This window comes from Volvox carteri, assembly GCF_000143455.1.
Source record: "Volvox carteri f. nagariensis unplaced genomic scaffold VOLCAscaffold_87, whole genome shotgun sequence".
In the NCBI taxonomy this organism is placed as follows: Eukaryota; Viridiplantae; Chlorophyta; class Chlorophyceae; order Chlamydomonadales; family Volvocaceae; genus Volvox; species Volvox carteri.
Window position 1 is genome coordinate 203,048 of NW_003307630.1, and position 14,304 is coordinate 217,351.

The window sequence follows — 14,304 nt, forward strand, 5'->3', positions numbered from 1 at the left end:
AGCAGCAGTTGCTGCTCCTGCGGCCCGAGGAGGGGGGGCTGGTGGCGGGGCTGGAGTTGGAGGTGCTACAGCCGGCGGCGGCGGCGGCGTGTGTTGTTCCTCCGCCACCTCCTCCCAGCAGGGCTCCCTCTTCCGGGCTACAGCCGCCATGGGGGCCGCGGTGTGGGGGCTCGAGGGGGAGGGGGAGGAGGAGGAGATGCGGCCGCTGCTGGCCTTCGAGGAGGGGGAGGGGGAGGGTGACGTGGAGGCGGGCTGCGGGGGCCGGCGGTACGGCGGCCTGGGGTTGCCGGGGGGGGAGGGATGGGAAGAGGAGGAGGAGGCAGAGGAGGAGGAGGAGGAATATCACGATGTGGTGAGTGGGTGGGTGTATGTGTTGGGGGGGAGGGAGTGTTGGGGGGTAGGGGGGAGTGGCGGCAGGTGGGTGGGACGAGAATGTGTTTTCATCGGCGCGGGGTAGTGGCAGGGTCGTTTGAGGATGGTTTCGGAGCGCCCGCGGTAAAGGGAGATCGGTTTTAGGATAAGGGATGGAGGATGATCGGTTTCGGAGTGGGAAATGTGTGTATGTATGTGTGTGGGGGGGGGGGCTCGGAGCTCCAACCGGGGATGGGAGTCGGTATGTGCTTGGTTTGGTCTGCACAGTCAACACGGCACACACTTGTCTAATGTCGGCCTCTTTCCTTCGTTGCCGTGGTCGGTGTATTGCCCTGCGCTTTACTTGCACGAATCGACATGCGCCGCCCTACAGGTTTGTCCTTTTGTCTGTCTGTCTGTCTATATATGTGTGTATGTATGTATGTCCATTCCCCTGCCTCCGTTGGTCCTTGTGTCTCTCTCTGCATATGTGCATGTTTAAACTTGTATGTATGTGCTGTGCATGTCATGAAACCCTTATCTGCCTTCTCATGTACGTGTGTGTCTGTACGACTGCAGGTCTCCCGCAGTAGCAGTGAGAGCGGTTGTTGGGCTACAGCGGCCCCGGGTGCGGGTGCTGCTGCTACTGCCGCCCACACACCTCGCCCCCCCGGCGCCCACGCGGGGGAGACGAAGCGCGTGTGCGCCATTTGCCTGGAGAGCTACGTGGAGGGGGACAAGGTGCGTGTGTATGTGTATGTATGTATGTATATATGTATGTATGTATGTATAGATGTATGTATGTATGTATGTATGTATGTATGTATGTATGTATGTATGTATGTATGTATGTGTGTATGGTGGGGTGGGAGAGGCGGAGGAAAACGGGAGGAAGGACTGTTTAAGGGAGGGGGGAAACATATGCATGTGAAAAAGTGAGAGAAGTGAACTGCTGCCGCTAAGTGACCCAAGTGGCTCCGAAACTGTCCCCGACGAGGGGTGACAACCTGTACGGGAGGAGGGGGAGGGGGAGGGGACCACCTCCTGGTGGTGTGTGAGTGGAATACACTCCCTTAACCACTTTTTTCCGTCCTCAATTCCACTGCATCGCTTTGGCTCTATTTGCCGTACATTGTACGATGTTGTACGACATTGTACGACATATCCCTCTCCCTACATGTAAATGTATTTTATATTCAGGTTCGTGTACTGCCTTGCGCGCACCGGTTCCACATGGGGTGTGTGGATCAGTGGTTGGGCAGTCGCCGGTGCTGCCCCGTGTGCAAACACGACGCCTCTCAACGGCTTTCGCCGCCGCCAGCACCCTCATCACCAGCGCTGCGGGCTGCCGGCGGCGGCGGTGGCGGCGGTCGTGGTGGGGTCACCGGTGGTACGAATGGTTGGCAGCTGCTCTTTCAGGGCCTTGTGGACCTTCTGAGGCGCCCCAGGTGTGTGTGTGTGTGGTGGGGGGGAGAACATCATATGCGAGAAAGGGAGAGGGGGGAGAGAGGGGGGAAGAGGGGTTTGGGGAAAAGGGAGGGAGAGGGGGGGGTAGGGGATGGGGTGGTGAGGGGTTTTGGAAGTGGGGATTTGGGGGGGAGAAGGGAGAGGGGGGGAGCTGGACTTGGAGAGCGTGCCGGAGCGCGTGAGTGATGGAGGGGTAGTGTCGGATGGTGGTTTGGGGGTAGTGTGTTTCCGTGAAGAGGTGTGCTGGTGGCTGAAGGGGGTGGCTGGTGGCTGGACTCGTGAGTGGCTAGGGGGGGTTTGGGTGGTTTGGCGTGTGTGTGTGTAGGTGTAGGGGTGTGGCGTGTGTATGTAGGTGTGTATGTAGGTGTAAGTGTGTAAACCCGATGGGGGGGAATCCCGCTGCGCTTCAATGCGCACCACAGAGTTGCGCATGAGGGCTCTCGTGGGGCAGATTATTATTTGGGTTGGGGGTGGGGGAGGGTCATGTGTTGGGTCAGGGGCTTGTTTAGGGTTGTTGAAGGGGAGGGGGGATAGTGGGCCCGGATATGTGACTACTGACGTGTTACGTGACCTTACCTGACTGGGCAGGTTAACCTCCTTTCCCCTCACAACCATCAGTAGGTGTGTTTTGCGCTTTTGGACGTATTGGCTCTCAGTTATTGTCCCTTTTGCATCATCACCATGATCATCGCCAGCGTCGCCAGCATCATACTCCCCATTTTCCGCGACCCCCTTCCGCCTTTCTTATCGTTGCTTCTTAGCTTCTTGCGTGTATTTCCCCCCTCACCCCCGCCCCCCCCTCATTTCCCCCGGCCCCTCCACCCCCTCACCCAGGGTTTATCCCAACCAGCAACGGCCACGAGCTACAGCAGCAGCAGCAGGGAACAACAACAGCGCTAACGGCAACACTGGCCGCCGACAGCAGCAGCAGCGGCAACAGCGTTCGCAACGCAGTCCGGGTAGGCGGCAGCAGCAGCAGCAGCGGCTTTCGCGTGCTCGCCCGGCGGCGGCCGTGGGGGGGTTGGCACCGGAGCTGCAGGTAGGACGGATGGATGGATGGAGGTTGGCGGGGGGGGGGACGATCTGGGGACTTTGGAATGTACGTACCCCACGTACTACCCCCTACATTACTCCTGTGCTGGACCTCCTCTAGAGGTCACATTGCACCGGTCTGTATGTGTATGTGTATGTATGTGTGTGTGTGTGTGTGTGTGTGTGTGTGTGTGTGTGTGTGTCGGTGTCGGTCATTTTCCAACAAAAACGCCAACGGTCGTACCAGATCTGGAGGCTGTAGGTTGCACAGTCCCCCAAGCCACATCTCTCCTACACACTTTCCTCGGCAGCAGCTTCACTCGTTCGTGGTTCGTCTTTCCCCCTCTCCCCCCCCCCATACACACACGCACACACGCACCCCCCCTCCCTCCTTCACCCCCGAGGGGTCCCCCCGGCTAGGGGGTCTTCTTATCTCCACCCAAACCCCAAAACCCGCTATATATATACCGCATCACACATACACACATACACACACGCCCTGCTAACCGCTAACCGCCACCCGCAGGAGCCGCTCATGTCCGGCGCTACTGCCAACGCCATTGCAGCGGCGGCGGCTCTGGCCCCGGCGGGCGACGTGGAGGCGCCGGGGCCCTCACGGCCACTTGCCGACCACTTGGAAGGTCGTGACGGCGGCGGCGGGTCGTCGGCAGTCGCTGCCGCCGTCCCGATTGCCGTACCCGGCCGGTCTGTTCCCTTGGGAGCCGCTGCTCCTGCTCTCCCACGTGGAGTGGTGTCGGGAGCGGAAGGGGCGGCGGTGGCGGTGGCGGCGGAAGGGGCAGTAGCAGTAGCAGGGGAACAGCAGCAGCAGCGGCAAGGGGGCCCTGTGGGCGCTGGCGAGCTGGAGGCAGCGACGGAGGCAGCGGCGGGAGGTGCAGCTGGGGCTAATGCTGCTCGTGTGAGGGCGGCGGCGGCGGCGGCGGGGGGCCCCCCGGGGGTTCTTCGTTGGCCTGGTGCAGCGGCGGCGGGGGGAGTTACTCCCCAGTACCCGTCCACGCTGTGATCATGCGCGGCGGGGGGGGGGAGGGAATGAGAGGATGATTCGTGTGGGGGCCGAAATCTTGAGGGGGGGGGAGAATACGACGAAGCACAGGCGGTTGGCGAGGGGGGAGGCGGGGGGTGATTTGTGGTTTGTGGGGACTCTGAGGTCGGTGGTTTAAGGCTGGTGCTGGAGCTTAGGGTGGGCTGCTAGGGCCCCAACGTACCTCAGTGGGGGTTGGAGGGTGGGGGGATGGGGTGAACCAGAACCAAAACCACGAACGAGTGAACGGAGCCGGGGGGGAAATCCTGAAAGCTATACTTGTATGAAGCTGTTGGAACTGCTACCGGTGACCAGGAGGACCGGTAGCAGTTTCAACAGCTTCATACAAGTATAGGGTTTTAGGATGGGGGTAGGGCGGGGCCTGGATGTGCTTCACCTAGGGCATACTTCCTTCCACGATTGCACCCTGATCATCACAGCTCTTGCGAGGTGGCGAGGGGGCGCACCGCACCACAGGCGGCGGCCGTGTGCGAGTGGAAGTAGAGACACGGCCCGGTTTCTCCTCTTCACAAATACACATCACCCACCTTCCCCCTCAACGACTCGTGGTTTTGGGGAGGAGGGGTTGGTTGAGAGGGGGGGGGGTTGGGGCCTCAGAGAAAGAGCCTCAGAGTGACGTGTCAGGAAGGGTCCACTTTCCGGAGGTTTCTAGAAGGTACGGCAGCCGGAAATTGCAAGGGCCGGGGAGAAAATGGGGAACATGGGGAAGGGGGGGGAGTGTGTGGGGGAGGAGGGAGGCGTTACGGCATAATGCGGATGTATATATAGGGCTCCCGGGCTCCCGACTAAACGCAATATAGTATTCGGGAGCCCAAAATATATGTGTGTGTGTGTGAAGTGGGGGGAGGAAAGGTGACCGTGAATGGTGACTGATTGCGAAGTTGGCGTGTTGGTGAGCATTTGTGTGGGTGTGGGGGGTTGGTGGGCGGGTATGTGGGTGCGTGTGTGGCGGCGGTTGTGGTGGTCCTGCAGACGGTGTTGTTGGTAATGTGCTGCATGTCGTACATGTCGCCGTGCTGCCGTACTGTCGTAGTTTGGTGTGCTTTCTGTTGGTAGTGTTGTATACGAATATTGGAATCCTCCTGTACAAAAGCTGACTTGAGTGCGCGGCAGCAAGAGATTGTTCGTTGGTTAGTTAGTTGTACGAATGCAAAAGGTTGGATTTTAGGTTGGCAGGCATCTTCGGTTGGGAGCTAGAGAACGTATCCCCCCGCCGGCGGGAGGTCGCCTCGATGGCCTTGCGTCTTTGCGAGTATTGGAGAGAGTTGACGAAAACAACAGTCCAATTTGGGTATTTTTAAGAGTTTTTGTTTTTTGTCCAGAAAGGCCGCATGTTTGTCTGTGTAACATTAAAATATGGTTTAGTGTCGTTGGTAATATTGTTATGTAGTGTTTGCCTGGACTGACTTTGCTTAGTTAAGATAGAGAATAATATATGTGTATGGGTGCGTGGGGTGTGGATGTGGGGTGTGCGTGTATGTATGTGTGTGTGTGTGTATCAGTGGCAGGGAAGTCAGGGCCCGACAGCAACTAGGTACAGGCAGGCGCACATACATACAGATACACTTGCTGGTGTGTGTGTGCCAGCCGCTGTGTTGTTGCGGTCGCGCTTCATTCAGTCGCCGGGCCGCCCTCTCTCCACCTCCGCGCACCATATCACCACCACATCACCACCACATCACCACCGCCATCACCACCACAACCGTCGCCTGTTCTGTAACAACATTACCACCGAAATTGTTTGGAACGCAGTGCGCAAAACTGCCTGCCTGGCATAGGGTGTATGAATGGATGAATGGATGGATGGATGGATGCATATCCTCGAGTCGTTGCGTCCCCCCACGCTTCCCCCACCTTGCCTTGGCCGCCCTCCTAACCCCTCCCCCCCCGGGGCTGTGACGGCGCACCACATCACCACCACCACCATCGCCTGTTCTGTAACAACATTACCACCGGGAGGGGAAGGGGATTGTTTGGAACGCAGTGCGGAAAACTGCCTGCCTGCCTGCCTGGCATAGGGTGTATGAATGGATGGCTGGCTGGCTGGATGCATATCCTCGAGTCGTTGCGTCCCCCCACGCTCCCCCCACCTTGCCTTGGCCGCCCTCCTTCGCACTGTAGTAAGGGTATGTCGTTACAGGGTGGTATAGCTTCACCAGCGACCCCCTTTCCCAAGGCAGTTCCCTGCTCTCCCCTGCTAGAGGGGCACCCTAATCCATTCACCCCATCCGACTTCAGAATGTATTTGCTGGGTTCAGCAACTCACCACCAGCATCCAACCAAATCTAGCGGATTAACGGCGCCACAACTTAGTTCCTGGTCAGCTCGCAAGTTGATGTAATCACGTCCTTCACCGTTCACAAGATGGGGGGCCTCCTCCCATTTCACCACCACCCAAACACCCGAGTGGTCAGCAGGCGGATCTGAACCCGGACACTTCGGGAGCAGAAGTCAGGCCTTAACCTCTGCCAGCCGCCTGCCTAAGGGTACGTATGGGGGATATGCGGTTGGGGGGTGAGTTATGGTTTCGAGTACAAGTGCTCCGCGCGCCGGTGCCTGAACTTGTTCTTAATGCGGCCTTGTTCCCCTTACCACCGCTTTGTCCCAAATGCCATCCCTTGACCAGCAGCACAGCGGGGCTCTGCGGAACAGGGGGCGCCGGGCTTTCGTGTTCGTGTGCCACGGTCCCCCCCTTTTCCTTTCTTAGGGTTTCTTTTCTTTTGTGCGCTATCTGCAGCTAGTGCTGTACTTTTTCTTCTAATTCAAATTAAACATGTGTTGGAGGATGACCGACGCTTGTATAGAATATACCAGCAGTGAGATGTGAAAGCAGTAATCGGAGCCGAGGGGGCCCCGGCCTTTACTGATCCAAATATATAATATATTAAACATACGTACGCACGGACACACACACAGACACACGCATAGAGTGAGTGAGAAGATGCTAGAAAACCAAACCATATGTCGTGGTCTCTAAAACCCTAAAACTCTAAAAAAAGAACTAAAAGCCGTAAAACATCCCGATGAGCGTGTCCGTAAAATACCCTTCATGTTTTTACTGCTGCGTATGAAAAATCTTTTTCAATTCTGCACCTGGACCGAAGGCACGCAATCGCACCAACAACCCGTTCTCGGCGCGCTGTAGGCTGGTATGGGGGTAGGCTGGCGCTAGACATCTTTTAATGCACTGCAAAAGGTTATGCAGGAAATAATACGCCGCTTGCACTTTCAGGTATGATACACGATTAATCGATGAAAGAGGCGCTCAACCCACTCCCACAATCCAAAAGGTCAGGGCAAGATTGTTATGACGGCTAGGTTACCTTATCCTTCATGAAAGATCGCTCTGGAAGAAGTGATAAAGCGTAAAAGAACAGAAGAGGTCGGTCGAAGGGGAGGGGCTCTTTGTTAGTTTTGCTCGCGGTGTGGCCAGGGTGGAATGCGCTTGCAGCTCGCCTATATGCGGCTTTCTCTGGACAACAATACAGCCGATTCTGCACCCGATGTTGAACATACACCGATTTATGTTGGGGTCTCAAGGTCAAATATTACAGGCAGTTGGAATTTGTCTGGATCGGCGACAGTTGCCACTAACCGTCCAAGCCTTTGCCAACCTTGCAATTGTAGACTTTACAATTTTTGTCCACATGTGCTTTGTCCTGATGATATACCACCAAGCCGAAAAAATGTTTTGCAGAGAGACATTCATACTCTTTCTATTCGGTTTCGCATGCACTGCTGCTATCCGGACGCTCGGTCCTGGACAGCTGAAGCTTGACCTAGATGACGGGATGACTCCTGAGCTGCTGCAACCCTTGAATTATGTATCCGGAAGCCTGCCGGTTGTGTTGTGGCATGGCATGGGTAAGATGGAGCGCAGCAAGTACCAATTTCGCGACCGACACCTTATTGCCGGCACCTGATTTTCAGGAGATTCGTGCTGTTCACCGTTTAGTATCGGAGCAGTGGCCAAGCTGATTGAAGCCAAACTCGGTGGGGCCACTGAAAACGTGCTGTTGGCTCACGACACTTGCACGAAACGTTGTATCCTGCAAGGCAACTTGCCATAAGATGATGAACCTTTACGTATTCATCACCTGAAAATATAAATGGAAATTCAAAATAAGAACGGCAGATGCACGTTTTGCGCGCAGGTGTCTTCGTGCACAGCGTCAACACCGGAAGCACGGAGTTCAGCGATGTCCTCAGCGGCTTTTGGGGAGACGTCAACGACCAGGTCTGATCCTGTTCCGTTTCCTACGTTGGCGCTGTTGGCAGTCCGGCGGTATGGGGGAATTTTGCGCACCCCTTTCCCTCCTGGAGAGGCCATCTCCGTGACCGTGTTGCGATGTAGCAAGCTCTGTCTCCACCTTTTCCCCCCTACTCTATCCATGCACCATCCAGCTGTCTGATCCACCGGCTCCTACAACGCAGTGAGCTGTGCCTTTGCAAGTGACGCGCATGGCGTGTGTGACGTGACAACACATATTCTGACATGTGTGTGCGGTGCAGGTGGCATTAGTTTGTGCACAGCTCCGAAACCTCACTCAGCTCAAAGGCGGATATAACGCGGTGGGCTTCTCACAGGGCGGCCAGTTCCTTCGGGTGAGTCAGTTGTGACTCCCTGGGTCGATGAGTTGGTCGTTGGGGGTTGGTAGTTGAGGGTTAGTTGCGTGGTAGTTAGTTGGTTGGTAGTTCGGTTAGAGCGGGTGGCTGCCTGCTTGGCTGCTGGATATGATTGATATGATATATGTCGGGATGGCTGCGTGGGTTAGAGGCGGAGTGGTTGGTGGTTGGTGGTTGCATTACCTGCCCCTCCCTCCCTCTGTCCCGCTCATGCCCCCACTGTCCCCCTAACTCAGCTTCCCCTTAAACCCCGCCCGGCCAACCCCCACTCCCCCCGCCTCCCTCCTCCCTTCCACCGCATACACACATATACACATATACACACACGCACACACGCACTCAGGCTGTTGCTGAGCGGTGTCAGCACACGGGGGGCCCCCTCATGAGGACGTTGGTGACAATGGGAGCGCAGCACCAAGGGGTGATGAACGTGCCGGGATGCAGGTATGTCTGTATGTGTTTGTTGGTTGAGGGGGAAAAGGGAAATGGGACATCGAAAGAAGAAGAGCCTTGAAAGGGAATTAGAGCGTGGTCGCGTGTTGCATGTATGTATGTATATGTATGTATGTATGCATGAATGCATGCTGAAAGGTTGATTAAGCCTTGGGTAGGAAGTATTTCGCATACATAAAGTAGTTGAGTGGTACAAATGCCACCATGGGCAGGCCAAGACAAGGCGAGGGAGCTGTGAAGAGTTTTTCGCTGGCTGCCCCCACACTGGCTGCTTACTTAATCACCGGCTCATCAACGCTCTTCACCGTGTCTACGTGTGTTTTATATTACCTCTCCCCCCCAGTCATGTGACGCCATGTCCGCCCTCTCCTTCCCTTCCCCTTCCCCCCCTCCCCCTCCCCCGCTCCCGACCGTGGCGGCCCCGGGTATGTACGGACTACCGTTGGTCGTTGATGTTGGTTGTTGACCGGTGGGCGGCAGGACACTGCCGCTCAATTCTAGCCACGGCGCTTGCTACCTGATGCAGAAGATGCTGGGCGAAGGCGCATACCTGCCGTACATTCGTGATCATGTCGTACAGGCGCAGTACTTTAAGGACCCGCTGCGGCTTTCTGAGTATCTCGTCGCGAACCCCTTCTTGCCGGATATCAACAACGAACGAGGACCAGAGGGACGAAACCCACTGTACGGCAACAACCTTGCATCGTTGGAACGCCTGGTGCTATACCGCTTTTCTGACGATGACACCGGTACGATTTCGCTCATCATGTTGTACAGTATGTACCGCTGGATTTTGCATGGAGCCGGTAAATATATACCGGCCAGTAGATATGTACATCTTGTATGTTAAAATGTCCCCCCTCCCCCACTGTCCTCTCTCCCCCACTCAACCCTCAACCCTCAACCCCAAACCCCCCTCCCCCTCTTCCCCCCCCTCCCCCACTTCCCCCCACCCCCCCCACCCACCCCGCGCGGCCTCAGTGGTTCCTCGGGACAGTGCTTGGTTCTCGTTCTTCGACGGTCAGAGGCTCGTACCATTGTACGACCAACCGCTGTACAAGGAGGATTGGATTGGGCTACGGTCTTTGGACGAGCGCGGACAGCTGGTGCTCGAGGAAGCCCCTGGCGCGCATATGCAGTTCACGTTACAGTGGTTTGCCGACAACGTAATCCGGAAGTATCTATATCCCAATCCGGAAGTATCTGAATCCCAATGAATTCAAATTTGAATTTGGATTTGAATTCGAATTATTCTTGATTCACTAACCACCCATCATGGTTTGGTGCCGGTGGCTGTGCAACAATAACCCTCTATCGTCTTGACCGGTGCTGCTGGTGGGCCCTCTACTGGCGAGATCGCTAGGAGCCGCAAAAGGTGGTGCCGGGTTGTGTGTCTAGTGCGTCAAGTGACCATGTTGGCGGCTGGCGGTACTACCACATGTGTGAGCATTTGTGAGCATTTGTGCAAAGGTCCTCTTCTGTAAAGTGCTTTCATGTGTTCGGTCGACCTCCGCGCTCTTGTACAGGGGGTTAGGGTGGGAATCCCGGTGCACCAGGTGGATCAGATCCACCACGGATCACAGACCTCTCCGTCACGAGCGCCACGGACGCATGATAGCGCTTGCATTGACAATTCACAAAAGCTAGCTAGAGCAGTGAAACATCAATGCTTGATCCTTGTGGGGCTCGAACCCACAATGGCAATAGCCCCCAGGGGCAGGGTCAAAAATATACCACCCTACCCTATCCATGCCCAGCAAGCAAATCATCCGCCATCACCAGTGCCAGAAGACCAGAACTGCCACCACCGCCGCGGAGGATTCCCGTTTGCAGGATGTTTACCGTACACACATGCCGGCAATGCTCTCAGCTCTCAAGGGCACTCACCTCCGATAGAACAGCAGCAGCAGCTGTAGCAGCTGTAGCAGCAGCACGAGGACCGCCGCGGTGTCGCCTTACGTTGCAGCCACCCAGGTTCATGCGGGCAAATGGCGAGAAGCAAACAGGAAGGCCGCGTGTGTGTGTTTTTGTCAAGTACCGCGTAAAGCCGTGCAACTATGCGACTATCGACGGTACGACACAGTAGAGCAGACGTGCGCAGTACATCAAGCATCTGATTGAGGACCCAGAAATGGACAGGACACCGAAACGCCGTACACTTACGCGAGGTATGTCCTATGTCCTCTGATGGCCGCCGCGTCCCGACGGCAACACACCTCATCAAGCCAGGGCCAAGTGAGGCGCACCCAGGGGAAGCAAGGGGGCAGGAAGTTGGTTACGAGTTGCGAACCGGAAACACCAATGCAGTACAAATATGACACACGCATGCGGACGTGAGCACAGACCACCATAGCAGAGCATTATCTCTAGCTTGGCAGGCGGCCGGCAGCTCTGACCTGTGGATTCGCTGCACGCTATAGTATACCTTTCCTAAAGTTTGTGCTGCGCTGCTGTTGCTGCCGCCGCCAGCCGCCTGCCAACCATGAATGCTGGCTGCTCGCACACCCGTACGATCGCCCCAAGCCCTTCCCAAGCCAAATTAACCCCCCCACACACACCCACGAACAACATTCCGCCGTAAATATATTCTTTTCCAATCCCCAACTTGCTTCCGGCATTGTCAAGCTCGTGCCCATGCCCAGCTGCGTGTCCCTCGTGCGTCCTAGGGGGGCAGCCCGCCCCACGTGGGCCCAAGCGTCGCTGAGCGGTACGACATGCACATCATATCGTGGGGAAAGGGAGGGGGCCAGGAAGGGGGGACACACAAGCGGGTCAGTTGGATGGATGGCCACGCATTATGGAGCATAGCGCGCATGTCTGTAGTACAGCTGCCAGCAAAAACAGTTTATGTGTCACGCCACTCATGCACCTTGTTCTTCATTCGTAGATTCATGAAAATGTCCGGGACCTGCGTTGCAGACAGACCTGCGTTGCAGTTTTCCAAAATGGACAATCATCAGCAAGTCCATTTTGGAAAACTGCAACGAGATTGTAAAATTATCAGTGCCAACATGGTTCTTTGGAAACTGGCTGCTCGGTTGCCCTGCCCTGCTGCCACACTAGCCAAGTCTGACATGGTTTGGAAACTTCCCTTGCTGTCGTACACCTCTAACGTGACGGCAGGCATTCCTTCTCGGTTATGTTTTAAAGGAATTTGACCGACCGAACGAATTATCACGTGAAATATTATAAATATCATAAACCTCCGTGCCAGTCCCAAACCTGGCCATGCCGTGAGATCCCGTTAAACCACACCCGCACTGGGGCTCGACGTGCCTGTATACCTGCGTAAATGAAGCCATGCAGAAATGACGTTTTCGTTGCTTATGTTATGGCATGGATGCCACTCGAGATGTGCATGTGCAAGTGCACCCAGGATGGATGTTTTTAAAGCTGGGGATTATTGAATTTGTTTTCCTGTTTTATTTCTATGCTTTACCAAAGTGTGCAGATTAGGTAATGTGCGGTTATCTCAGGTTCGTCCCCGCAGGTACGACATGGGAAGCTTCGCACAGGACAGAATGCGTGAGATCAGGTGCTTTTGGGGCGTGTTTTTGGCTAGCGTGCTTCATTGTATGTACCGATATTTTACACCTTTAAGGAAACGAGCGGCAGTCGTCTAGATACGTTCTCTAGGAGGATCCGCCTGTCTGACAGTCGCTTCCCAAAAGAAATTCTGCGGCCGGCGCCTACAGCTTCCAATGCTGATTTAACTCTACATTTTACTCTTGTAACACAGTTCTGGACGCAATGTCAAGTGCTGGAAGACATTATGGACCGGTTCCTTTTGGTTTGAAGGTGCTCTGAAACGACCAACAACTAGCATATGTTCCTGCGCTTAAGTTAGCTAGTTCAGCTGGGACAGAAGTCTATTGTATGTCGGCAAGTTGTTGCCTGAGATTTCAGTCGCCCAGCAAGGCAGTCATAGTTTATGTGTTAGGAATGGAACGCTTCAGCAGTAAGACCTTACTGCTGCTTACCATTTCGGCTTTGGCGCTCTTCATCATTCCAGCGGCAGCCGTGCGTGGCAGCCCCGAGAAGGGGTCCCGTGTGTTCCTGCAAAAGCAGCTGCCGCTGACCCTGATCGTGACAACGCCGTCGGAACTTTCTGATAGCACAGCTTCGACGTTTGTATCTGGTCGTCAAGCCCTTACGGTATGTGCAGTCGTTTCGAAGGGTCTCGTGTGTAGCATGGGGAACATGGCAGCATGCCTGGCATCGACTCGAGCTACAGAAGGATGAGTGTATTCTCACGTTACTCCGTTTTGCTTATCGGACCTCCGAGCTTCTCCTTCCAAGGCATCGGCCCTAGGGACTTCCCCTGACTCGTCGTTAGCAAGATTAAGAGTCCATCTAACCGCGGTTCGCTATCTCCGTATGCCATCAATCTCGTAGCCCTTAATAGCTGCACGTGTATTTCTTTCTGGGTAGCAAGGAACGAAATTTGAATTTGAGCTGTCGCGCACATTCTCCTCACTCACGCCCATGACTTAAATGTTCCATATGCTTCAGACCCAAATCGCCAAATTCAAAACCCAAAAAACCCAAATCACGCAAAGGCCATGAAGCTTAGTGCGTTTGCCGGCCCCACCACAGGCCGTATTTTCCCGGCCGGTCATAGCGCTGGGATCCGACTTCGGGCAACCGACCAGCCAAATGAAGGTAACGTTGGAGGATGAGGTCCTTGACGGGAACACGTGAGGGCGAATTGTGTGTGTATATGTATGTATGAATGTATGTATGTATGTATGAATAAATGAATGCATGTATGTATGTATGCATGTATGACTTAGATTACACTGTGGGCTGCGAGAGCCGGGGGCCGAAGCCGAAACACAGTATGTGTGTATGTATGTATGGATGGAGGGGGACAAATGGGGAAAATGAAGACACGGGCGCTTTCGGAACGAGAGCGGAGAAAAAAGTAGAGGCTCGCGCGAATATATAGGAGGGGAGAAGAAAGTGAAAGTGGAAGTGAAGCTCGCGCATACGACTTGTACGACATTTGCCTCTGAGGTTTAATGACGAGGCCAGCTTACCTGGGATTCGGGCATTATACAAGATGTACGGCAGCTTGCCGTGCCGCGGCAGTTGAAACCGGTCCGTCAGGCCGTCGTGGAGGAGTAGTACTCCACAGGCCTACGCCTAAAATTACAGTTTTTTGATGATCGTGATGATTAACGACTCCCGCGTCATTCGCAATCGGATGGGAAGTTTCAAGATGAGGATATCATGCTAGGGGGGAAGCGGCGGCGTCCTATTGTACTTTCCGTGGTACTTTGTAGTGCCGTACGGTTCTGATTTGGGTCCCGTAC

General features: G+C 55.2%; 3 protein-coding genes across 3 annotated transcripts in view; all 3 read left to right on the plus strand.

The window, feature by feature from the left end:
• Positions 1 to 3,871, plus strand: part of VOLCADRAFT_99416 (uncharacterized protein) — a gene marked incomplete at both ends in the record, with an annotated part of 7,861 nt that extends 3,990 nt beyond the window's left edge. Inside the window, 4 exons of the mRNA XM_002958144.1 lie at positions 122 to 352; positions 931 to 1,092; positions 1,673 to 1,741; positions 3,377 to 3,871. Of these exons, the coding sequence (XP_002958190.1) occupies positions 122 to 352; positions 931 to 1,092; positions 1,673 to 1,741; positions 3,377 to 3,871 (957 nt within the window). The remainder of the gene's footprint in view (positions 1 to 121; positions 353 to 930; positions 1,093 to 1,672; positions 1,742 to 3,376) is intronic.
• Positions 3,872 to 7,570: 3,699 nt separating this feature from the next.
• VOLCADRAFT_84379 (uncharacterized protein) lies at positions 7,571 to 10,487 on the plus strand (the record flags this gene model as incomplete). Its single annotated transcript, XM_002958145.1, has 7 exons — positions 7,571 to 7,774; positions 7,841 to 7,903; positions 8,065 to 8,147; positions 8,423 to 8,515; positions 8,880 to 8,980; positions 9,470 to 9,738; positions 9,971 to 10,487. 7 exons carry the CDS (start codon positions 7,573 to 7,575, stop codon positions 10,204 to 10,206), a joined length of 1,047 nt encoding a protein of 348 aa, XP_002958191.1. The 3' UTR covers positions 10,207 to 10,487.
• Positions 10,488 to 12,865: 2,378 nt separating this feature from the next.
• On the plus strand, positions 12,866 to 13,690 carry VOLCADRAFT_99418 (uncharacterized protein; the record flags this gene model as incomplete). Its single annotated transcript, XM_002958146.1, has 2 exons — positions 12,866 to 13,144; positions 13,586 to 13,690. 2 exons carry the CDS (start codon positions 12,866 to 12,868, stop codon positions 13,688 to 13,690), a joined length of 384 nt encoding a protein of 127 aa, XP_002958192.1.
• Between the last annotated feature and the right edge of the window lie 614 nt (positions 13,691 to 14,304).